The 25,429-nt window shown below is 40.9% G+C and overlaps 1 protein-coding gene across 1 annotated transcript in view; it reads right to left on the bottom strand.

Annotated features, from left to right (window-relative positions):
* The window catches only part of ush2a (Usher syndrome 2A (autosomal recessive, mild)), a 129,835-nt gene that overhangs the window by 50,589 nt on the left and 53,817 nt on the right, over nucleotides 1-25,429 (bottom strand). Inside the window, exons 38-54 of the mRNA XM_068741852.1 lie at nucleotides 25,194-25,347; nucleotides 22,997-23,152; nucleotides 20,943-21,090; nucleotides 19,999-20,141; nucleotides 12,953-13,338; nucleotides 12,610-12,779; nucleotides 12,361-12,527; nucleotides 12,104-12,192; nucleotides 8,859-9,193; nucleotides 7,272-7,427; nucleotides 6,487-6,650; nucleotides 5,630-5,839; nucleotides 3,564-3,766; nucleotides 3,365-3,477; nucleotides 3,008-3,218; nucleotides 2,475-2,643; nucleotides 2,138-2,359 (exon numbers count right to left, since the gene is read on the bottom strand). Coding sequence (XP_068597953.1) covers nucleotides 2,138-2,359; nucleotides 2,475-2,643; nucleotides 3,008-3,218; nucleotides 3,365-3,477; nucleotides 3,564-3,766; nucleotides 5,630-5,839; nucleotides 6,487-6,650; nucleotides 7,272-7,427; nucleotides 8,859-9,193; nucleotides 12,104-12,192; nucleotides 12,361-12,527; nucleotides 12,610-12,779; nucleotides 12,953-13,338; nucleotides 19,999-20,141; nucleotides 20,943-21,090; nucleotides 22,997-23,152; nucleotides 25,194-25,347 — 3,196 coding nt within the window. The remainder of the gene's footprint in view (nucleotides 1-2,137; nucleotides 2,360-2,474; nucleotides 2,644-3,007; nucleotides 3,219-3,364; nucleotides 3,478-3,563; nucleotides 3,767-5,629; nucleotides 5,840-6,486; nucleotides 6,651-7,271; nucleotides 7,428-8,858; nucleotides 9,194-12,103; nucleotides 12,193-12,360; nucleotides 12,528-12,609; nucleotides 12,780-12,952; nucleotides 13,339-19,998; nucleotides 20,142-20,942; nucleotides 21,091-22,996; nucleotides 23,153-25,193; nucleotides 25,348-25,429) is intronic.

A 25,429-nucleotide genomic window follows, 5' to 3' on the forward strand; every position in this document is an offset into this window, starting at 1 on the left:
AATCACATCAGCCTAACCTAGTCTATCAGCTGGGCACAATGGGATACCCTTCACTCCTCCTTTCATCTGCTCCATCTAGCTCTTCACTACTGCTCTGTTCTCTCTCGTTTGTCTCTCGCTCACTTTACCCGTCTTTATCTGCTGTTTCCTTTATTCTGCTGCGTGTTTTACAGTTTTAGAATGTATTTCTTTCTTTCTATCGTTCTCTTTCTATCTATTCCGGATTCATCCTTATTTAGTGTATTTCATTTGTTGTCTTCTCCCTGTTTCTTGCTTCAATATTTTTTTCATTGTTATATCTTGCATTATCTATATTATGAACCATATTTAATGCTGTACTTTTTTCTTGGAGAGTACCAATCAATAGCCTGTCTTTTTTTACATTTAGAGGTTTATTATTTCTTTCTATTTTTCTTTCCTTCATATATTTCACCCTCATTGTATCAATTAAATAAAAAAAACCTTGGACATGGTGAGACGCAACATTGAGAGTAAGTGTTGCCAAGGTTAAGTAGCCCATCCCATAATAGGTGTTGCTGTGTGCATTATGTGCATGTGCATGTCTTGAAACAGACGTGTGGGGCCGCCCCGGCCCCAAGGCTCCCCGACAGCGCAGTGCATCCGGCAAATGGCCCTTAGCCTTGCTAGCGCCCCTAGCCCAGAGATCCATCATACCACATGTTCTCAATGGGGAAGCTAACGCTAATGACTGATGAGTGGACGGGAAGGGGCACATAAAAGAAAGGACCGGGTTAGATTAGGATGAGGAGGGGAGGAAGACTAGGTGGTATGAGGAGAGCAAATGGGCAAGAGGAAGATGAAAAAAGGAATGAAGAGTGAAATAAATAACAAAAAGAGATTTTAATATGAAACTTGTTTTCTTTACTTCGATTCAAGTACAGAGAACTGATGAATATGTTTTTGAGCAAAGACAAGTACCTAAAGTTGATTAACAAATAAAACCAAAGTGGACTTCATCAAATATGGATGTTGCTACAAAGATACAGACTCTAAAAACAGATCTTCAAATCATGAAATAAGAGGATCTTCGATGCAATCACCCCAGTTTCAAGGTGGACACCGAAGATTAGTGTCACCAATTCAGTACCTGAACAGAAGTGAAATAAGACCACATACTCTTGTCAGTGATGGTGTTTCATAATGACCTGAAAAGTCTTCTTTGTTTTTTTTGACTGTTGCTGCCATCCAGGAAAAGGAAAGATGAAATATAAAAGTGAAACTTCTGAAATTAATAGCCATATCTGAAATAAAAGTAGATTTTTTTTCAGGGCTTTTTCCTGAGCATCCATATATTTTGTATGTGCATGTGCGACGGTGTGTATACGTGTATTTGTGGGTTGGGTAATGGAGTACTCTAGAGTTGTCCATATGGGGCCATTGTTTGTGTGATGAATAGAATCCACGTGTCTCTGGCACTCAACATTAAGTGAACCCTGCCGAGGGCACCCTGTTGACTGTGTGTGTGTGTGTGTGTGTGTGTGTGTGTGTGTGTGCGTCTGTGTGTTTGTGCGGGAGCATGTAATACGTCTAAATATGTGAAAGTGTACGTATGTGTTTGTGTGAAGGAGAGAGAATGAGTGTGTATTTGTCCTGCTGTGTGCTTGGCAGTGCCCTCAATGGTGCCATCCAGAGTGCGTTTCATCATCATCTGCCATGACAAAGATGTCTAATGACACACACACACACACACACACACACACACACACAGTCCCATCTGTGCCGTGGTATCCGGGTGCTTTGGGACACTGCAGGAGAGAAAGAAAGGGAAACGACCCCGTGTTCCTGCACCATGTGTCTACCTCCTTCGCCTTAAGTCTCTTGTCTCCATAAACATTCAGATATCACCAGGAAACTTTGACAAACACCTTCATGAACTAACTAGGGGAACAAAGACCCTTTTGTGGATTGAGATTTACAATAAAGGAGATCTTCAGACAAAAACAGTTTATCAGAAGGCCCAGCAGGCCATCAAACTTCACTTAGTGATCTGTCGTTGCTGGCCAACATCCTTAATTCAGGACGGAGTCACTCCTGATCTCCATCTTAGATTAGAATTTAAATATTCTAACAGCAGGGAATGGTAATTTATGCTGGCATCTGTATTTCCCTCACTCACCTGGGGTATGAGTGCGCACCTCCCCCCTCTCAGCATCACCGCAGCACACCGCGGTGTCATCCACAACCCGGCCTCCGCAGCACTGGACTCCATAGCCATCATAGAGGGTCCCGCTGCAGCAGAGCTGCCCACCCATCACGGAGTAAGGAACTCCCCCACAACAGCTGTCACCCAGTCCCACTGAGACCCGACCCCGGGAGCGGTCAGGACAGCAGTTTTCATCTATGCAGACAAGGACAGACAAAAGAAACAGTTGGACAACATAGGAAAGGGCCAACTCGAAGTAGAAAAAGGAAAATGCTCTGTAAATGTAAACGAGAAGCGATTTGAGACTCACTGGTTTTTACAGGAACATAGTATCCTCCACAGCACTGGTGATCTGGGAGAGCTGGGAGCAGTTTGCCATCACAGCATACCGGACGGGAGGAATTGCCCCAGCTCAGATAACGGTCCTCACAGCAATGATGATGTGGTTTCTTAAGGTACAACATCCCACTGCAGCAAACCTGATGGACAAACAGTTGCAGACGAAGTATATGGAAGTAGAAATATTATATGTATGCTCTGAAACTATCTGACCGTAAAGGTTAAGTTTAAGGGTTTTATTCACACACCACCAGCACAAACCCGACACACACTGTCATCTTAGCGGCTTCCAGAATGGATCATTTATAATGATACATCATCCACAGGGAAACATGTGGGAACAAGATGCAGCAGTACATGAAGAGGTAACCCTGCTAATCTGGGTATGATACAACAATAACAACTTAAAATGGGCTCTCACATTCGGGACACTATAGCAGAATGTAATGCAGCAGAAGAGCAGAGAAGAAGAAAATAGTATGAAAATAACCAGGACAAAATCACCTGACTGTCAGGGTGGAAGCAGGAGGTTCCGCACACACCATGACGGACTGGACACTGCAGGTATGAACATCTGAACCTCACACCACCTGCACCTTGTGGCTCTCCATAGGATGAGGCAACGACACACGAACTCACAGGCCGCCTTATGATTTCATAGCCCAGCATGATTCCACTGGGTCTGCCTGGACTAGACCAGTCCAGCCTCACAGCCCTGACAAAAGTAGAAGGTTTTAGGAAAGCTCTGAAGACAATTTACTTTTTTGGGATTTGGAAAAAAGCTTTAAATAAATGAGTAGTAAGAAAAGAGCATGTGCTTTCCTCGGCTCATAGGACAGGATGGAGGAAGTGAAAGACTACCTGGGAGTGATCACATGTGCATGTGGTGGGGCCACATCAGTGGGCAGGCCCTCCACAGTAGTTGTTTGAGTAGCATTACTCTGCACACATGCATACACTGTGCACACTTCCACCTGAAATACACAAACACAGAAGACACAATCATGAAGCATGTGCTTGGCCATTGGTGTTGCATGTGTGCTTTTATTGTAATGTGTACCTGTACGTTATAGACGGTAAAAGGCAGCAGGCCCCCCAGCAGGTAGGACCCTGCGCTGTTGTCTTCACTGCCATGAAGACGGCGGTTAACATATATGTTGTAACCAGTGATGGCTCCATTGGGCCTTAAAGGAGGGAACCAGAGCACACGTACTGTGCTGCTGTTAACTGGAACCACCTCTGGGGCAAACACCGGGTCTGGCTCTAAGGATGTGAGGACAGAGTCTCTAAAAATTGTAATTCTTTTTAAAAATAATAACAACAACAAATAAAACACAGGTGATAAAATTCAGAAAGAAGGGCTATTTCAAATGTTATCATGAGCCCACCGGTATGCAGAAGTGTCGCGTTAAATCCGTGTAACATTTTAAATCCTTTCTGTGTCGACAAAGCCTGAGAACTATTCAGAGATCAACATTTAACCATCCCTTGCATGAAAAGTGAGCATTTTACACTGCGAAGAAATAGAGTGTCGGTGTGCATATATGACATGGCTATTGTGAGTTTGTGAAGGAGAGAGACCACCTGCACGTCTGCTGTTTGTGCAGCATTGCGTTGATAATGTTATCTAGCAGCAAATTAAATGAGCAGTGGGTTTAGATAAATGCAGTAGCAGCTCTTTAGCGTTGAACAACTTTACCCAGAATAACAACCTGATTCCATTTCCCTTGTCTGTGTCTCAAAGGTAATGGTGAAAAAAAAATCATTTTCTTCCTTTTCTTCCCTCTTTTCTCTGTCTTCTAAATTATTTTCTATCTGTTCATCCAGCAAATTCTTGTTCAGCACAAACAGAAAGGGCAAATTCCTATGGAATAATCTGAGAATAATAAATGATCTGTGATATGAAGGAATAAAGAGAGTGAGGGAAATGAAAAAGAATGGAAATAGATATTGTATTTAAATGCAATGTGAAGTCTTCCTACAATAGACACTGCAAGAGACAGCCATACATACAGACTCCATGTATTATTCTAAGTGAAAATGCACTCAGCTAAGAGAGGTTAACCCAATTCATTTGCTGCCAATGCACTTACCTAAACCCAACCTACTGCTCTACATTTCATTTACTGCAGGATGTTATTATCAACGCAATACTGCACACTGAGCCTGTCCACTTGCACACACACCGATGTGCACACGCATTTTTGTTTTACCAATTAGTCCTGATGTTAGCTTTGCCCTATAGATTGCACACCATGTTAGGATGGTTGGTAGGGTTGAGCTGCATTAGTTAAAATATATTTGGCCTTGGTATGCGTGTGCACGTGTGTGTGTGTGTATGTGTGTATGCATGCACTCTTATGGCTGTAAAATAATGAAATTACCTCCAGAGCCCTCTCAGTTAAACGAGCCGTGCTTTGCCTTTAGCACCTAATGATTTTCTAATGTTTTTAATGCACTTTTTATTATACTGCTCAGATTAGAGAGAAAGAGAGAGCCCTCTGACATATGACTACGCTGACATTTTTTGATTATGCTGGAAAAAAAAGAACTGAGAAGGGGGAGCAATCTGAAAGTAGTAAGGAAGAGAGAGGAAACAGAGAGAAACAGAAAACAAAAGAAAGAGGGAGCGCTTTCAAATGATGACAGAGTGATTTGAACAATGACCCTTAAATGCTTAGAGAGCAAACTTTAGAAATGGACAGAAAAGTCACAACGATGTTGGATTGATTGCAGAAATCACACGTAAATATAGAAAGAGAATGCAGCCTGGAAATCTTGGTTGTTTAAAGAGTCTTCGTGTAACTTTTCTGATGTATTGTGACCGTATGGTGCAGTAATGACTAGCCTGCATACAATGTCAATGTAGGAATAGTCACATCATTCGTGTGTTTGCATGTGTGTGTGCAGTTTGCATGTGTTTACCATGCAAGTGTGATGGCAACAGGTATTTTATTTGACAACATTTTAAAATACGCAGCCTAGACTACACTAGACACACATTAACACAGCAACCTCTGCTGGATCTCTTGAGTTCGTGTACTGATCATTGTACATACATAATCATGAGCAAAATAAAAGTCTCTCACAATAAGCTCAAGGCAAATTTTACAACTGTACATGTACCTCCATCCTCTGTGGTGACGTTAACTGTTGCTTCAGTTGTATTATGTGCTCCGTTGGACACTTGTAATGATACAATATAGGTGGTACTGGGCCAAAGGTCATTTATCACCGTGGAGATGACCTCTGGGAAGATAATCATGATTTGACTCGAATGGTCAGAATGTATCTTCAGAAAGTAGGATTCCACCTCTCCCTGCAGTTGTAGCAGAGCTGAGGAAGACAAGGACGGATTTGGGGTGAGCTTAAATTGTGAACAATCTTTATAGAATATAGCTTTGTGTACATAAGCAGGATAAACTGATTTCATTCTGATTTTCTTTTCCCCCCAGTATGGTAGAAATCAGATTTTTTTCAGGTTTGTGTGACCCCCCCCCCCCCAAAAAAAATCAAATTTATCAAATTGGATTTGAGTCCCTTTCATTTGTGGTCCGAGAGCAGAATCATGACCATATGAAGACAACATTTTATCTGATTACATTTAAAAAAATGTTTAACATATACACATGCACTGAGGAATACACAATGCAGAACATCATGCATTTGTAATCTGTTTGTGAACTGCTGATGAGGTGTTGGACATCCTCCTCAGCAAACTGTGACGTATAAATAAGTTCTCACAAAGATATTCTTTAATGTTGGTGACGAATATGACTCAACAACACCACTGCATACAATTGTATGCTTTCCTTATGCTTGACTGCAAACCTTCAAGATAACCAAATGGGATCCACACTAAAAATCAGATTCAAACAATGAGGCTTGTAATGTGAGCCACACATGCAAATGGCTATGAGTGACCTTTGATAGGCCCGCTGTGTGTTAGGAGTGTGTGTGATAAACAGAGAGCGTCCACTTACAGGGTTCCGTCCAGTTGACCTGTACAGCAGTGTGATTGATGGCGTGGGCAGACAGAGATGGAGGGTGGTGGGGAACCCCTGCCGTGGTCCTCGCAGTAACAATCGCCCCTGGAGAATAGCCCACATCATTTTCCACCAATAGCTGGTACTGGTAAGTGGTGAATCTGTTCAGAGACAACATTGCCGTTTGATAAGTGGGCTGCATTTTTTATAGTGCTAATATTGTTGATGTTAAATGATCAATTAAAAGGTTAAAAAAAAATGTACCAAAAATTATTATCTTAAAAAATAATGCCTTGCAGATACTGCCTTACATGTAAATCAGTCCTCCTCTGATCTAATTAAGAGAAATAACAGACACAGTGATGTATCTGCTTATTCATGCTAAACTTACTGTTAGTTCTGCTAATGTGGTGACTTCTATTAAACAGATAAAATCCTTTCTGAATATTATACTTTCGAGGACATAATAAAAAAGTGCTGACATGTTCAAAAGTTTGTCAGTTTACTACTAGAATGAAGCATAGTGGAGACAAACCCCCAAAAAGAGTACACCCAGAGCTGTTTAGCAAGCATAGAGAGAAAAAAAATTTGCTTCCACCAAGTGCCAAACTGAGATTAGGGGACGCTGTGTGAAAAACAATTTAATTCTTTGGGATATTTGCTTAATGTATCTTTGAGCGGTATTAAAAGATCGGCATCAGCGGCAGCATGCCGATCAGCTCTGTACACATGGTTTGCTGCGGCGCCAGCATTTGCTCTAGAGCTCATTTCAGTAATCTCACCTGCTTAGGCCTTTATCTTGGTAGAACAATTTGGTGCCGGAGTAAACATGGAGCCAGCGATGGAGATCTTCGGAGGGGGGAGGGGACATGGCTGTTACAGTGGGGGTTGTGGCGATGGCTATGGGCTGGTGGGTTTTACGTCGCAGCAACTTGTATCTGAAGGGGAGATTTGAATAAAAAAATCCAACACATATTTGGGTGTTAAGGAATGTGCATTGACACAGAGCATGTGTTCATAAAATGCACTAATATGATTGCTCATCAACACGGAAATGCATACTGCATGTGTACACACAGATCCATAAAGACACGCAACCACACATGCAATTTTCAACATACTCCTTTACTCGTCACTTATTTCCTACTCTTTTTTCACCATCACTTCTGTATATCAAACCCCTCCCTCATGAAACCCCTCCCCTCGCAATTTTTTTCTGCAGGGTTTGTGTTTTCCTTTCCCCACAGTGATGCTAATTTCTGCTGTAATCAGAAGAGAATGGCTTAATGCAGCCTTTTTAACCAACCCACTTAGACAAACACACAGAGCTGAGCAGAGCAGAACAGAACAGAGAGACGGGCTCATGCATTTTAATCGCCTGCCAGGAAAATTGACCTTTATTTTAGGCCTAATCTCTGACAGAGTAGAACAGGACAGAACAAAACCGACCCGTCTGCAACAAGACTGGGAGAACACTGATTAAAAACACTCAGCTCATTACCGGGATGTTCATGTTAACGGCTTGTTAACGTGTTACTATCTGCTTGTTTCCGACTGTTTTTTAGCAACAATCCTAACTTTCTGGAACAACACACACAGCTGTAGATTTGTGGCTTTTCATGGGGCTAATGGAAGAAGCACAGGGTCGATTCAGATTATGTAAAGCTATGATGCTTTACACAAATTGGAGAACTCACGTTACTTATTCATAATTCATTATTAGTGTTATTAGTTTTAGATGCATATTTGCTTGTACAGAACAACTACCCTCTCTACCATTTTTAAATTGTAAAAAGCGGGAATTCTTTCATTATGGTACATGCAAATCTGAGCCAGTTACTAACCTGCTTTTACAATGCATTTTACATTGTGTATTTTTTCCCCTAACAAAATACACAATATTAATACATACATTATCATTCTACACTACCCATCTAGGGCGGCTCGGTGGCGCAGTGGTAAGCGCTGTTGCCTCACAGCAAGATGGTCACAGGTTCAAATCCAACTTGGGGTCTTTCTGTGAGCAGTTTGCATGCTCTCCCCTTGTCTGCGAGGGTTCTCTCTGGGTTCTGTGGCTTCCTCACACCACCAAAAACATGCAACTTGGGTGAATTGGTTACGCTAAATTGTCTGTAGGTGTGAGTGTGTGCGTGAATCATTGGCTATGTGTGGATGAACTGGCGGCTTGTCCAGGGTGTCCCCTGCCTCTCGCCCATTGACTGCTGGGATTGGCTCCAGCTTGGCCCGCGACCCGATAATGGAACAAGCGGTTAGAAAATGATGATGATGAGTACCCATTTAGCGATCAGTAAGAGAAAAGCAACTTGGATGAAGAGAAGAAAATAGACGAGTGTTAGTGTTTGTGTTACCTGATGTTCGGTCCATTCGGCCTTCTTGGTGGTTGCCAGGAAATAGCTAGGAAAGACTCACTGATTGCCACAACAGACAGTGGTCCGAGGTCTTCAGGGCTTGTGGGCAATGTAGTAACTGGAGTGGGGAGGCTTTCAGTACAGCCTCCAACATTTCCACCACCCACCGAACAAGCCAACACAGTGACACTGTAGTTCATGTAAGGGATGAGGCCGGTAACTGTGACGTTGAGATCAGAAGCATTTTGACTGTCATGGAAAATGCAGGGTTCTGGGAGGCGGATCTCGTAGCCACGGATTTCTCCATTGGGAATAAGAGCAGGAGACCATGTGATCTGTGTTAGATTTAAGTTCCAGGTTATTCATTTAAAATACAGTAGCCAAACAAAACAAGGTTCACTTGATCTTTTCTACTTGTCCTGTCATTATCCCAGAAAAGTCATCTCCTTGCTTGGCTAAGCATTCTGAATGTTCTTGACATGCAGCAGAAAGCTTTTAGATGAATGAACTACAGGAAGTCATTGAACTGTGTATATGTATGTGTATGTGCAGAACTTACAGTGTGTCCTTACGCAAACATATTTATGCATGTTGCGTGCTACAAGTCTTTTCATGGAGGTGGTACCTGCCTAAGCAACACCTGGATACGTGAATGTAAAGCTTTAGGATGGCAACTATGTGTGTGTGTGTGTTTGTGTGGTTGGAGGGGGGGGACGCTACCCTGACTTTGACATGAGAAGATTCTCTTCATCAAATTTAAAACAGGGTACAAGCAAACACAATACCCACAAACACGCGCACATGCACAAACCATGCTAAAATAATGAAAACGGCTGGTAATGGAATTGCTGCATGCAAAAACAAAAGCTCGCTGTCATTGAGCCCTGCATCGGATTTGGAAAGACTTCAGTCTGTCAGCATTTCAAAAGTGAGATGAAGGTAACTGGCACACACACATGGTGACAAACACACACTGTATACTTAAAAAGACTCACAAAGGTGTGCACATTTGAACCACAGATTTAAAAACAAACAAATTTAGTTTATACCAATATACAGTGACAAAAAACCATCAAGTTCAAGTATTTAAATGCACATACTCACCTGTGTTCATGTTCTGTGTGCCCTACAGTGTTTGCGACTCAGCACTGTCATGTACAACAACTGATCTGTTCACAGCTTGTTGAGACTTAAGAGTTTCGGTGATTAAGGGGTCAGCGCTGACGAGAGTGTTATGAATGAATGTCGAGAATAATTATTTTTCATGCAACCTTGATATTCATTTAACAAGTGATAGCGCACAGCGATACAGGACACATACACACAAGCATACGGGCAGGGTCATGTTGAGTTAGGGAGCTCATTTCCCAAAGTGCGTGTTGAGTGTGCTTTGTGGTGGAAGTCATTTACAGATTGAATATCCTGATGTAATCTGGAGATGGTGAAGACAGTAGAGACCCCGGGCAGACACAGAGCACTGGGGCTAAGGCCAGGATGCTACGTGAATGTGTGTGTGTCTGTATGAGTGAGAAAGAGTGACAGATTGAATTGGTGGTAGAAAAAAATACATGTGTGCATTAGGACATAGTGTATGAGTGTGTGTCTTTGTGCATCTATATGATCAAGAGTGTGTGTCTTTGTGTGTCTATATGATCAAGACTCAGAGGTGCCGAGTGTGCCGATCTCTGTAGCTGACAATAGAAGCCAACACATTATTATTATTTGTAGTTGCATGGACATTAGCGCTTACACATAAGGAAACATTTGGATTGTCATCTGTGAATCTAATTTAATGTTATGGTGTATGATGGCCAAGGATGACCAAACTGTAGCAGGGAATATATAAGTGGTCATGTTTATGAACATGGCTTCTGTTTCAGCAGGTTCATTTTCGTTTAAGCTCTGAAAGGCAGCAGGTTGTAGAGTTTCTTGCAAAATGAAAAGCAGAAACCTTAACTTGTATATAACACCTTTGCAAGGCACTGGGTTTTGATATCCCTATCCATTTCTGCAGCAGAGAACTTTCAACAAGTTGCTTAATTAATATGTTTACATGAATAATAGCTCTTGTTTTGTTTGTAACAATTAAATCTAACAGAAACTGGACCTGAATTATACAATGCAGCAACCCATTTCTCTTTTATTTTCCACAAGAGTAAACACTCTTAGAGTGATAGTCTGAATCACTTGATTTAAAAAGAAAGAAAAGTGTCATAATATGAGATGGTGAATATCTTAATAAGTTAGAAGCAAAATGACTTGGAGAATGAAAGAAGATAATAAAAATCCTGTCTGTGTTTTCAAGGTCAATTGGTAACCAGGAAGCAGCTTGCTTGTCTGTCCAATTAGCAGCAACCAGGAAGGAACACTTTCGTTCTCGGACCTGTGACCTCTAAAGCTGTGCTTCTGCAAAGATGACGGGGGTGGTTCTGAAATTATGACAGGCATTAGCATTTTCCTGCAGTTAGCATTAGTGCAGAGCTCTGAGTTCATGCTTGTGTGTGTGTGTGTGTGTGTGTATATGCATACAGTATTGTTTCAGTGGTTTTTATTGATAGGCCTTGATGTGGGATTAGCGAGTAGTGGAATTTAACTCTGGCCCCTCATTCAAAATGGCCGACAGGAAGGAAGCAGCTTCAGACAGGGTCACAGCCCCTCCCATTTTCTGAAGGGGACCTTGAGTTGAATGCTTTTCTTTCTCATTAAATCTTAAGACACAGAGGAATCAGTGTGACATTGCTTTGTCTTCTCTACTTCAAGTGACTGAAGAGGTTCTCAACGAAATAGTGCAGTCGTTTCTGTGAATTTACAGCTTAAAAAAACTACTCCTGAAGCTCTTTCTGAGATTCTGGGAAAAAAAAGTAGAAAAAAAAGTTGCGATGGTATGGAAATATAAAAAGGTTTGGGCACACTCAATGGAAAACAACATAAGAACAATTGATTTAATGGTAATGGTAACTGGCATGAAGGGTCATCATCAAAAGATTGATGTTGAAAACAGTACGTTTCATCGCTTTGTTGTGTAAAAGGTTTAGAGGAAGACTTTGTAAACCTATTTGTCAGTATAAATTCATTAAAATTCAAATAATTCAGCTGTGTATTGTTTTCTCACTTTTTTGAAATTAGGGTTCATAATATTAGGCTTATTGTATATTATATTGTGTAAATATTAGTAGCAGCATGCTGACTTGTATAAACATCCGGAATGAGAATATGTCAGATGTCTGAAGGCAAATCGATCATACCTGAAGTGATTCTGGGCCCAGAACCTTCACCCTAGGTGGACTGAGACCGGCTGGCCGAGAGGGTCTGGTGGTGATATTCGTCCAGGGTCCTGCAAAGAGGTAACATTTGGGTACATTTCCCACCGCAAAGCCACAGAGTTAAAACACTTTTATCTTTACCATTGATACGAAGAAGGCTGATCAAGAGCAAAACACAACATGATATACCTCTAGATCACCTCTGCCTTCATTTATCGAGATCGATATTATGGCCTTACCAGTGGAGTTGCCAGCCTGATTATGGAGGACAAGCCGATACTGATAACTAGTCCAGGGACTAAGAGCTGATGAGGAGTCCAAGAATGAAAGAGGTGGAGGGTCTGCTGGGAGATGGCCCACTGTGGAGACCTGTTTGGTCCAAGCTACTCTCCGCTCAATCACCCATCTGCACCCAGCACAAGACACAATGGAATCTATCCACTTATAGGAGTGTGGCAGAGATATTAAAGTGTATGCTCATCGCTCACCGCTCCAACGGTCCATTGCCCCACCGTGGTGCACCCCACGACAAGAGAACAGAGGTAGGGGTTTCAGAGTAAAGGTGAGGTGCAGGAACTCCTTCAGGTGGCGCTGGGAGGGTACGGAAGCTCCGACTCGTCCCAGGCGCTGAACAACCCACACTGGTGCATGCCTCCACCTAGATGTTGGAGCGCAGCTTAGTCATATCACAACGTGAACATCAACAGTATAATCTCTCTTTATTCCATTGTTATTTGTCAATCGCTTACAAGCAATTTCAACTGCTATACTACGTACTCGGTCACACTACAAGGTAAAAACTTTAAACCATGCTATCACACTATATTGTACCTGGAGGCTGTAGGTCTTGTATGGCTGCAGGCCTACGAGAGTGTAGCTGGTGGTGTTTCCCAGAACGGTGACTGAGTTAAGGGATAAACTTGAATCTGAAGCTGCCTTAAAGCAACCAGTGATGGGACCGTGGTGGGAGTCTTGTTTTGGAATGGGTTCACCTCCTTGGATTGGGTTTGAGTTTAAATATCCACCCTCAATGTTAGGCAGTAGTTGTGGATTAGGATTTAAACTCGAGTTGAGGTTGGTCCTGGAGAATGAGCCGGGGCAGAGATGGAGGGTATAACTGGCGATAACTCCATTTTGTTCAGAAGGAGGAACCCAGGTTATTCTCACGCTTCTTGGATGAAGCCCTGATACAGTGGGAGTGTCAACTGGTCCTGGCCCTGGGGGTAAAGAGAAATGAATAAATAAAAACACAAAGAATAAACATTTTCAAAACAAGGGGATAAATATACGTGATTACAAGAGAGTGGGACAAACCAATGAAGGGGAATTTATTTAATATATGACAAGAATAACATGAGGACAGAATGATTTTGTCAGCACTATCCAAGGAATTCATGCAATTTCTTCCCCAGAGCAAACCAAGATTGCATCTATGGATTTATGAAGTACTTGTGACTGTTTGAATGTGATGCTATGCATCTTTCAACAGGGAGTTCAGAAGGTGATGCAGGGCTAAAACGGGGGCAAACTATGTCATGTATAGGTGACGTGCAGTTTGATAAATCTTTCTTTAATATCTGAAAAGTAGAGTTTACACTGTAAACTCCACTTATCCCGGTCCAGAACTCATTGAATACTGTAAAGTTTACACAGTTTCCTCCTGTAAAGATACAGGAGTGATTGGAAATGCATCACAATACATCAATTTATGTAAACCTAGCTTTGAGAGAGGAACGACCTTTCTCATTTTCACGTTCACTGTCATTCAGAAGGTCTGGAAGTGTCCATAAGCCACAGTGTCACATGATATGTACATGAACATACACTGATGAGAACCTGCAAGACTAGTCAGGGGGATATTTCACTTCACAGTGATCATTTGAACGTGATTTCTCCTCCCCTGCCTCCCACAGCATCTACATCCGTGTACTGCCCTATAATGGACACACAGATGCATGTCCACACACACGCACGCGCGCACACACACACACACACACTGAGATGCAGTATAGCTGTAATGGTGCTCTGTGAAGGGCAAGCAGATCAAGGTGACTGAGCGGACTGAGGGAGCGTGCTGCGTTGCTAAGTGCTACCGCTAACCGCTAACGGCTTTCCCAGATGGCAGAGTGCATGTGTCTGTGTCTGCATGTGTGTGAGCGTCTCTGTAAAAGAGAGACAGAAAAAAAAAGGGTGAAACATCATAAGCAGTTGATGAATGTATGACAGATCCTTGCACACATTTTTGTCAACATGCACACAACGTAGTAGATGCCTCAAAAGATGAAAACTGGACTGGGCTGCGGTGTATCTAAATGAAGCTCTATAACCTCTCAATAAGCTGTTTTTAATCAATAATCAATGTGGATGTGCAGGACAGGACCTTCATCAGCTCGGGCATTTATTCATTCCTCCTTTTCATTCACCCCTGTGCGAATGTAGTGGCAAAAGTGACACCAGAACGGCCCCTATCCCCATCCCAGTATCAACATTCTGTAGCCGCATTAGCAGGAGACACAATACTTTACTAATTACACCAATGATGCTACATTAAATGTTTTCAGGTGTGCTACATCTGAAAATCATCCAGATGGCCCTGATGCCAGTGTGATCATACAGCGGGTGAATGAAGATGAGGAATTACCAAGATAACGAAGGCACGGGCATGGATGATTTCTGTACATTGTTATTATAATACACATTAAAGTGTATATTCAAGAGATGCCGGCCCTCCAGTCACACAGATAAACAACAGTTATAAACTATGGAGTAAAGCTTAAGTGATAAACAGATTATAAATCCAAAATGTTCCTCATCTTTCTTCTTTTTACACCATCTTTTTTGACCCCTTCCCCACATTCCTTCTCTCATTTTTTTCTCTCTCTCTGTTACTCTGGCTTTATATTGCAGTCCCTCTTTCGCTCGCTCATTCCCTCTCTCTGGTCTCCCTGCTAAATAAACAATGCAGAGAGTTGACCTTTTGGGTTAACAGGTTTTTATGCTAGCTCTACTCAGCACTCACACTGATTCAATTACCACCAAAAGGTCCACTGAACCCCACGAATAACCAAGGAGCCCGTCTCCCTGTCTGACGAGGTGCATGTCTGCCGGCTTGCCTGCGTGCCACGCCGCACTCTCCCTTTGTCATTGTGGAAGAAATCAGAGCAATTAGAGATTCTGCATCCTTCTGTCTATTCAAACATGTTAATGTCCGTCTTACCGTATTTTTCTATTCCAGAAACAGACGTGTGAGAGCGTCACAGAGAGGAAGACTAATAGTTCACAGTAAGTCATCAATTGTAAATATTTTTTGCACCCAACACAACCCAGTCACCTTGATCAGCACCCAGTCAAGCACCCGAAAATAACCCCCTTTGTTGCCATCCACTCCTCCCAGATTCTCTTCCTCCCCCATCCCCCTCTTCTTCTAAGTGTTGAGTGTTATTTAGGCTTTACTGGCGCGTGTAAAATTCCGCAATTTGAAGGGCTGTTAAGTTTTTCAATTGAAATTTTCATTTAAGATGCAGGTGATGCTTTTTCCCCTTTTTTTTATTTTACTGACGCTTTACCGCTCTCTGGATAGGATGGAACGAGTGTTGAGGGGAAAAGCGGAGCAACCCTTCTCTCTGGTTTCTTGACTCCATGTCCCTCTTTTTCCTGTTCCTTCTCATCTTTTTTCCTCCATCTTCCTTTTCCAAACAGCTCTTCATCTCCCTTGTCTCACTCACCCCTATCTCTCCGACCTCTCCATTCCCCATCCCCTTCTTCTTTGCCCTCTCGCTTCATCCCTCACTCCATACCTCCCACTCTTACTCCGCCTCTCTCCAGTAAAACACAGTAGCAGGAGGCTAAAACAGGAGTGCGGGGACGCCAAGCCTTAAATCACATTTATAAGGATTTGGTTAGCATAGTAATAACACAATCAACTGACAAGGTCTGGAACAGAAGGTGGGGCTGAGTGTGTTTGTGTGTGTGTGTGTGTGTACTTGTGGCTGAATACATATTATTTAGCTTCTTGTGCATATGTGTGCATGTTGTGTGTATGTAGGGGACCCATGAAGTGTGTCCATCAGTGTGTATCCATGTCAAGAGAAGAAGAAGGGCATTATTTTTAGCAGGGTTTTATGCATGTATGTGTATATGTGGGTGACTGGAATTTTGAAGGTGAGTCAAGGCTCCTAGAGCCATAATGAGGACAAAGGCTGAGCTTTACTGTAATCAAGATGCTTACAGGATGGCGTCAAAACGTGACAAGCAATATGTTCAGAATTTACATTAAATTTCGTATCTTTACTTTTCCTACAGATTATTTAATGTCATTGCTGCTTTAAGAGACACTGAAGAGGTAAAAGGGAAGATGCATGGCCAAGGTCATGAGCTTGATTTTTATCCATAACATCATGGGTGTACATTAGCCTTTGAGTAACCATCGCAATACCTGGAATGTCAATCATTTAAAATCATGTTGTTGTTTTTCACCAATACATTTTGTATTTGGAGTTATTTCCCTAATTCTAGGTAACCTTCTACTATGTACAGGCAGGGAAAAAATGGTTCAAAAATAATGTATGACTGGTATAAATATGAAAGGAAAATATGTTATTCAAATAAGAGGGAACTAAAAAAAAAATAGATGTATTGATAAAGCTGTATTTCAGCATGTGACTGCTGACAAATAACTTTTTATCAAGAAACTTTATATTGAAAATGTTATCTGACAGATTATTTCAACAAAAAAATCAAAGAAACCACAAATACTTTTCAAGGTGTGATTATACAATATGTGCTAATTTAAAAAAAATCTAGCTTTCTCTTGATTACAAAATAACGATGGAGTTATGTTCTCATCATTACTACACGCTCTTCTTTGCTTGGGACAACCAAACACAGGATACCAAAGAGAATGTGGTGAAACAAGGCAGATAAATAAATGTATGAATGCAGTCACATATTCCTGAAATAACTTGTATGCTTTGTGTTCTGCGACACCAAACCAAATTTCTGTAATATTTTGCTCTTTTACTTTTCCTCTTTCAGAGACAGATCATCTTGTCAAAATGGACCTTTATAATTCTATCTATCTATCTATCTCCACTCTCTCTCTAAAATCACTTAGCTGGTGTGAACATAGGAGTTGACAGAGCAAAGGGAGTTGTCCAACATGGGTGGAGTTTATGTTCACAGGATCCATCTGTCTGTTCTGCAGCTGCATGAATTCATGGGGACCAAATTACATTAAAAAGATGGATATAAAATTTTCATGGAATGATAAAAAGGAGAGGAGGAAGCATGGGTCTTTCCCTTTCTCTATTCAGTCATTAGCACTCTCTTTTCTTCCTCTTTCCCCTTCAATTCTTCACTTTACCTTTTCTTTTCCCACCTTTTCTCTCTATTCCTTGCCCCCAATCCGTCTCTCACTCGTAAATACTTAAGGACTCACCTGATAAATATAGGAGGTGAAGCCCACTGAGTTTAAATATGAAAAGATAGAAGACAGAGTTGGAGAAAGAATGAGAAAGGAAGCAGTCAGACAGACGGAGAAAAAGAAGGGTAAAGGAATAGCATGAAAACAGCGAGAGAGAGGAATATAGCATACAAGAGCATTACATCCATGTCTGTGAATTTTGTCTGGATATATATTGTGGCTCACGTGTTCTGTTCTTATGTAACAGTGAACACTGTGTGTATGTAATGTACTGAACAACAGGGAACAGGAGACAACATTCTAACGATTGACACTGCTAACATGAAATGCACTTGATGAAATGCAAAGGTGCTTTCCAAAGATATTTGAAGCCGGTTGAAGAGCAGATTAGGAGTGGTAGGCATCTTTCACTATCACTGCCAAGATGACGTGATGATGGCGTTAAAAGCTTTTATACCTATCATTTTTTATTATGTTATTACATGTAAAAAAAAAAAAGTCACTTTAAAGTTATTGGACATTCCAGCAATAACCTGCACAGGTATAGATTTAAGATTCAATCGAGATGTGACTTTTAGTTGTGAGAAATACATTTCAAAAAAAGACACTACATATAAAAAGATGCAACACACACAGTAACATCATTTATGAGTATGGGATCATGACAGCTCTGGGTGCCAGTTTAGAAGAATCCTACAGTAACTTGGTGTTTTGCTGGTGAAAGACCAAAAGTAAATTCATCTGCATTCTTCACTTTGCTAATGTATCTTGTTGAGTAGACTTACTAATCTTAACACCACCAGTCCACTTCGAGTTAAACAGAGATAGAAGACTGTACTAGAGAGAAAGAGGTGACTTATGCAGCCATGCTGACAGTCTGTATGTACTTGGATGAAAGCATGAAACTTCAGGACTATCCCTTATTGCCTGTGAGTAAAGGGAACAGTGTGAAATTAAGGAGGAGGGTCATGTTCCATAAAGCATGCTCAAATTCTGATTCGAATGAACCTATCAAATCAGCCAGGGCTAACGCGGTTCCATAAAGGTCAATTCCAGATTGAGGAACTAGACTAACTCAAAATCGGTTCCTCCACCATGAAAAACAGCGGTGGTAAAGAGAGTCATGAACCATAAAGCATAGATAGATAGATATAACCATTCTATTGAGTAGCACTAAGACTTTAATTTCATATAAATTCATGTTTGATATAACATAGCATCACATTTAAACATATTCGTATTTATTTAATCATTAGATAGAGAATGTAACGCATCCCGAATGTTGGCAATCCTGTGTATCTGTATAAGTGTGTGTAACTTCACTCGTGCACACATGCATGTGTACATACACGTTTCTGTTTGTGAACATGCGCATGCATCCAATGTATGCAAATCTCAGTCGCTTAATGATAATGTATGTGATAATAGTGTGGCACTAATTAATTTATAACTTTGCACTGAAGAGGCCGTTCCAGGGCCTAATATGATTCTATTACAGCAATTAGCCCACAATGACACTGTCTAGGTCACTCACACACAGACACACACCTTGGAGCATGCAAACCTCACTCTGCCACTGTGCTTCACCATTTCTTGCTTTTTCCCACCACTTTCTTTGAATGGTTCCTTTTCGCGTGTTGCTTCCTTGTCATCATGAAGTATAATCAAACTTAAGAGACACGCAATCTGTATTTTCCACCAAAGGCCAAATGCATATTGACCTACATAATGACCTTTTCCTTTTTACCGTCTCGCCTCACATAGTCATCATTCTTACAATATCATCAGATGCTACAAAGATTAAGATTCTGCTGTATCTCAGCTAACTGTGATACAGTTAGCTCAATAAATGTGCTATTACTGGGAACATCAAAAGATTCAATGAATCAAAACACAAACTAAACCAAAACTGCATCATAAATTAGCTTTTTTCATTATTATTTTAGTGCAAAAAAAGCTGTAAACTATAATATGAAAATATCATATCAACTCAGAAAACAAATTTGTTTATTAGTGTTTTCAAGTTTGACCTGTTCATGATGACTGCCTATTATAATGAAAAGTGATTATGGACACACATCTTTAAATGTTATATACACATATGTCTATAGTCTGTCCATAATAACACACAGGGGCATCTGGGCATCTATTTCTGCTGGTCCCTGTTTGACTCTGATTTGCTGTGATGATACTCACTACCAAATATGAGTGACTATGTGTCACTGGCAAACATGGTGCCTGAAGTTTGTTGTATATATACAAGGGTATAGATAGGCAGAAAAAAAGCAATTTGAAATGATGGATGCCCTATCAGATCACAGTTATGTTGAGTATTTATTTCAGTAGATAAAAATCACATAAAATTCGGAGCTTTAAATACTTAAAAAACAATCAGCGACTAAAAAAATTCAGAAATCGGAGAACAAAAAGGAAGCAATACTTTATGTGTACTTACTGTCCTCTGTGGTGAGCAGGGTGACCCAGGGGCCAACTGTCTGCCCATAGGTGTGTGACACCACCAGTCTAAAGGCATACTTTGTGAATGGAGTCAGTCCCTCTACGTGGTAAGAAAAGGTGTCTGTCACATTTTCCAGAAGCCTAGAAGTTGAAGGATACAAAAACAACACACGCACTTTTGTTAATTGCAACCTGATGAAAAAGTACAAGAAACATTTCATTTTAATGCTGAACACTGAATATTCTGAACAATATGTCTAATATTTTCATAGCTTTTCCATTATGCAGTATTCCATTTATGTCATACCTGATCCCATATCATATAATCATACAAAGCAATGTCGGCCAAAGTAAAAGAATATCGTCACAAATGAGGGACCGTTGACCATTTAGCATCAGATGGATAGACGGGATGAATGAATGAATAAATCAGGGAACAATGAGATTTCCATAGCAGAGGAGGAGGAGGGCATGGCTGTCTGATATATAATACATGTAGCTAGTCATTTATTTATTACCACAGAATGAGAGCCTCCTCTTCTTGGATTAAATTGCAATTTGTTGTCAGGAAGCATGTAATGAATACATATCAGATGCACACCCTCTCTTTCGTTTTATTCTATTAAATCACTCTCCTTCTGCCCTGCTTTTTGATTTTTTTGTGTGAGTCTACACCCTCGTTTCTCTGGTTCATTTCCTCAGTTTCCTTTGTTTCTGATGCGCTGTCATACTGATGTGACATATTCACCTGCGCTTTATCACACACCCCCTTAATATGTCCGTAGGTATGCTTAAGTGTGTGTACACATATTTTGGTGCAAATACTGTACATGGACTATATTTGAGCATGTTACATGTGCCAGTCATTGTCTTTTTTGATCTGTCCATCAAAATCAGGCCATTTCTATCTATTGTTTCTGTACATATCATGATCTCTCTGACCTTATCACAGGCGTCTGAGGGGATGTCCTCATTTGCAAGCTGTAACGAAGTGGACCTGGTGCATTGAAGTGGGCAGCGGCCAACCACGATACGTTCAGGCTTGCACTAGTTGCGTAAGTCAACCTTGGAGGTGAGAACCCATCTGGGGCTGTGATAGAGAGAGAGAGAGAAAGAACAAAGGATCAGCTGAGGGATGTCAAGTAAGAATGCAGAAAAAAAAAAATTACAAAGGTGAAGTCAATTGTTTAATGACATTTTTAATCCTACTGGCAAACCGGATTCCAACAGAATGACATTCCATAAAGGAGTGTACCTGCAAAAACAGTATCCCAGAGAGATTTAAGGACAACAAACAGAAGGAGAAAGTGAGAGTACTGCAAGTGTTGACTATCCAAGTGAGAGTAGACCCTCCAACGTATAAAGTGACCCTTCAATCAAACAACCTCTGTGAGACTGATTGCTGAAGACGTCTTATCCTTAATACAAGACATGCAGAAAACACACACATGCACACGCATACACGCACACCACCAAACTCGTCTATCACACATCATTTTCCAAGTTCTTTATTCCATGTGATGTTTCTGCTCCGTTTCCTATCAATTTGATTTCTATTAATATTTTTACAAGCTTAAAGAAACTATTTTTTTCTTATTTTGGTTAAGTTTTTTTGGGGATAACTCAGGAGGAGACAGTATTATATATATATAATTGCTTCTTTATTTGTTTCTATACAATGGTTTTAATGCTTCAGCCTAGTTTCTACCTTTTAATAAAGAGGATACTGTTGTAGATGAGGAAAGCATTCTTCTTAAAGCAGGAGCTGAGCGCACGCACACACACACCTACAGATGAGTGCACACAAAACACACACAGCACGTCACAAAGACGCACACTGTTGGTGTGCCTGTGTCTCTTTCATGGTGTGTTAGCAGGTACAATATCAGAGGTGTCACTAATCGTTTTAAACTATTCACTTTTATGTTCACTTCACTCTCTGCTCTCTTCCTCCTTTGCTCCTCTGTCTCTTGCTCCACCGTCTCCTCTCTGTTCTTTCATAGAACAAGGACGCATCAAGACAGTTTGCCTTAAAGAAGTCTAAAGCGATGCCAGAGGCACAGAGGTAGAAAGAGAGATAGAAAGAGAGGAAACGTCGGGGTATTTAAAATTTATACTTTCTTATGCCTTTGTTTTGAACTTGAACTGTAGAACTTTCCTAAGTCTGCATTTCAGTCTTCTCTGACTGAGACATGGGCGTGGAGTGTGGTTGTGTAAGTACTCAATACTTTTGGTACATTAGCTCCTTTCTTGTCTATGAGGCTGTGTGTGTGTGTCTGTGTGTGTGTGTGTGTGTTGCTGCTTGGGTTACCATTATCTCCAGACTGCTCTGATCATCTTTGACATTTATCAGTGTTCACAATCAGCCTCTTTTCTACAGTGTTTTCAGTTCCGAACACACGCAGCACACACAACACGGACGTAAATGCTGTGTAAATAGGAAATATGAGATCAGGCCACCTAGTAAAGTCAATTATGCATGTGTGTTTGTGTGTGTGTGCATTTTTAACAGCCATTGACTTGCTGTTATTCTTCTTTCGCATGGTAAGCTACAAAAAGAGAACCTTTTCAGTTCACAAGAGGAGCAATTAGTTAATTATTAAATTATTAAAGAGAGCAATTCGATAACATGCTAGTTGTTCTTCTCTGCCCCGTGTGAACTCCAATCAGAGCCACACGGCCTCATAGAATGGAACAACTATCACAGTCACTTTTTAAACTCTTGTGCCCATTAATTTGTCTGTCCTACAGCGCGGGGGTTCCCCCAGGGGGTAAAAGCCCCGTCAACAAGGCTTAATTAAAAATGTTAACTGAAATGTTGTCTTAACGACATGCATATATATTTCTTGTTATTTGTCGGTGGACTGATGATTGAGGTCTTACCTTCTTTTCAGGTGACTCATACAATACATGTATTATAATATAATTAACCCTTTAAAGCCTGCATCATGAAGTAATCGTCAGTAAAGAAAATAAAGTCTTAAAGTTTTTTGTACCTGCTGGGGGCGTGGTCAGGTTGACTGGCAGGCTCCCTACGCAACCTTGTGTGTTACAACCTCTGATCCAGAAGCTGTAGTTGGTGTAAGGTTGTAGATCGGTCACGGTAAACCAGCTGCCTGCTGCTGTGCTTCCATCCAACGAGGCATTGCCGTCTAAGAATCAGAGAGAGTCACACAAAGAGGGGCATTAGGCCAAGAAAGGTGTATACGTCTAACTAGGCGGAAGACGGGGACGTCTTATGCACATTGTTTTAATGTTTATTTATTGCAGCTATCAGTCTGATGGTGGGAAAAGTTATTTGTGACAGATTCAGATGACAACAGACCGAAATGAGTTGGAGAGAGGATACTGAGTGAGATGAACTCAGCGTGATCAAAAAAGAGAAGTCTCCATATTGAGGTAATGCAAGGATAGTCAAAGAAACACCACTAACTTCACACACACACACACACACACACACACACACAATATTTATTCTCTGTGTGAACTGATGAAGGCAGTGTATCAAAGAAACAAGGGGTTGTGGGTAACACCGTTTCTGTCTTTTCCTCCACATTTTTTCTATCCTTTTCTCCGGTCATTTTAATCTGCCTGTACGGCACAGATCAAAGTCGCTGACTGTGTGTGTGTGTGCGTATGCATGTCTGTGTAAGAGAGAGAGACAGGGCGAGTGAACTTGAATAAGTGTTAAAGGATGTGTGTCCCTGTTCTACACCTCATCGTGTTCAATTTTCATATGCAGCAGTTCTTTCCATGTTAGGGTCTCCTCTTTTATTCTGATGGTCCCATTGCGTTTGTTGTCTTTAATATCAGATGTATTTTACCTGCAGTATCTACTAACATGAACATACAAGCTCAGCTCTCCTTACGCTGCACATTTATTTACGCTCTCACTCTTCGTCTCTTTTATTCTCTTTCCTTTTTTAAAACTGACGTTTCTTCTAAATTGCTTTTTATAATCAGAATCAGAATACTTTAATAGTCCCATAGGGAAATTATATATTTGTATTATATATATGATATGTTGTATGCCTATCTAGCAATACAGATTATCCTGTTCTAATCGTAATCATTTCTCAATTTCAAGGGCTGCTTTTAACAACATCTGTCATCTGGAGAAGACGCTCAGATCAGGAACAAATGACATAAAAGTTGCATGAATTCTATAAAATGCGATTAGACCATTCAAACTGGCTTCAGGAAAAAAAGAAAAAAAAGAAAGATGATCTGGTTGTATGCGCTTTGAGACTAGCGAAGGAAGAGACGAAAAAAAGCAAAATATCAGATTGAAATACTCAAATTTGCACCACTTTTGATTGCAGTCTAAACAAAGGGTTGCCTTGCTGTTGAAGGAAAAGCGGAGGTGAAACTAATTTTTATAACAGTGTTCTCTTAAGCATTCCCCTGTGATAGTGGGCCAGCATGAACCACATTTCGCTCTATGGAACGACTCATCCAACTGGAACGCTGACCTGCTGTGACAAACTGCTCTGTTGCCCTCCTCAATGACTTCCTATAAAATCTAACTTATTTGTATTGTTGAGCATGTCCATGATACCCTTTAAAGATTTCAACATCTACACAGCTGTATATATCCTTACAAATGAACTGCTTCAGCCTATTGATCACGGCGAGTTTTAAATGTCACAAAAGAACCTGCTGAAACTGTAATTACTTAAGCAAAGGTGAGGCGCTTGGTACTGAGAAAGAAAAAAATACCATCCCTGGCAATAAATGCCAAGACCCAAGCCAGAAATCTTTGTGTGTCTTTTGATCGAGATTGTGGTTGAATTTGCTAATGATTGTCTGACATGTTTTAAAGAGTACACACTTTATTGATTCTGATCAAACAAAAATGATGAATGCAGATTTTACTGACCACTTTTAATTTCTGTGTCCACCTCCCCTCCTGAACAGCCTGACCTGAGAGCGCCAGAGTCCGGCAGAAATCTAAATGTCATGACATTCTCTTTTAGCCGAGCTTCTTAGCTTGTGAGGTGTCAGAAATGCAACAGCCATAAATATAATGCAAAGTCTCACAGAAAATCAAGCCATGGTTTCACCTGTAATTTACACTGTTTTAAAAGCCTGGACTGCAAATTTGAGATAAAGTTCTATCAGTATGTGTACAGTACATATAGCTTGTGTATTTAAGTCTGTATACTGTTCTGCCAGTACTGTCTTTAACGTTACCTTTGCTTTTGTAGTATATCTTGTAGCTGAGGTTCCCATTGGGTCTAGGTGGACCTGCCCAGCGGGCTCGGACTGATCGAGAGCTGTGATTGGTCAGCTCTAACAGTATGGGGCCTTCTGGGACCATCTCTAATGTACGCATCTCCACCTGATTTAAGGAGAGAGAAAAACACACACATATGTTCAAGGTGATTCTAAACTCATTCAACTCTCATCCATCCATCCAACTGCTTCTG

The sequence above is a fragment of the Brachionichthys hirsutus genome, chromosome 1 (assembly GCF_040956055.1).
Source record: "Brachionichthys hirsutus isolate HB-005 chromosome 1, CSIRO-AGI_Bhir_v1, whole genome shotgun sequence".
NCBI classification, from domain to species: Eukaryota; Metazoa; Chordata; class Actinopteri; order Lophiiformes; family Brachionichthyidae; genus Brachionichthys; species Brachionichthys hirsutus.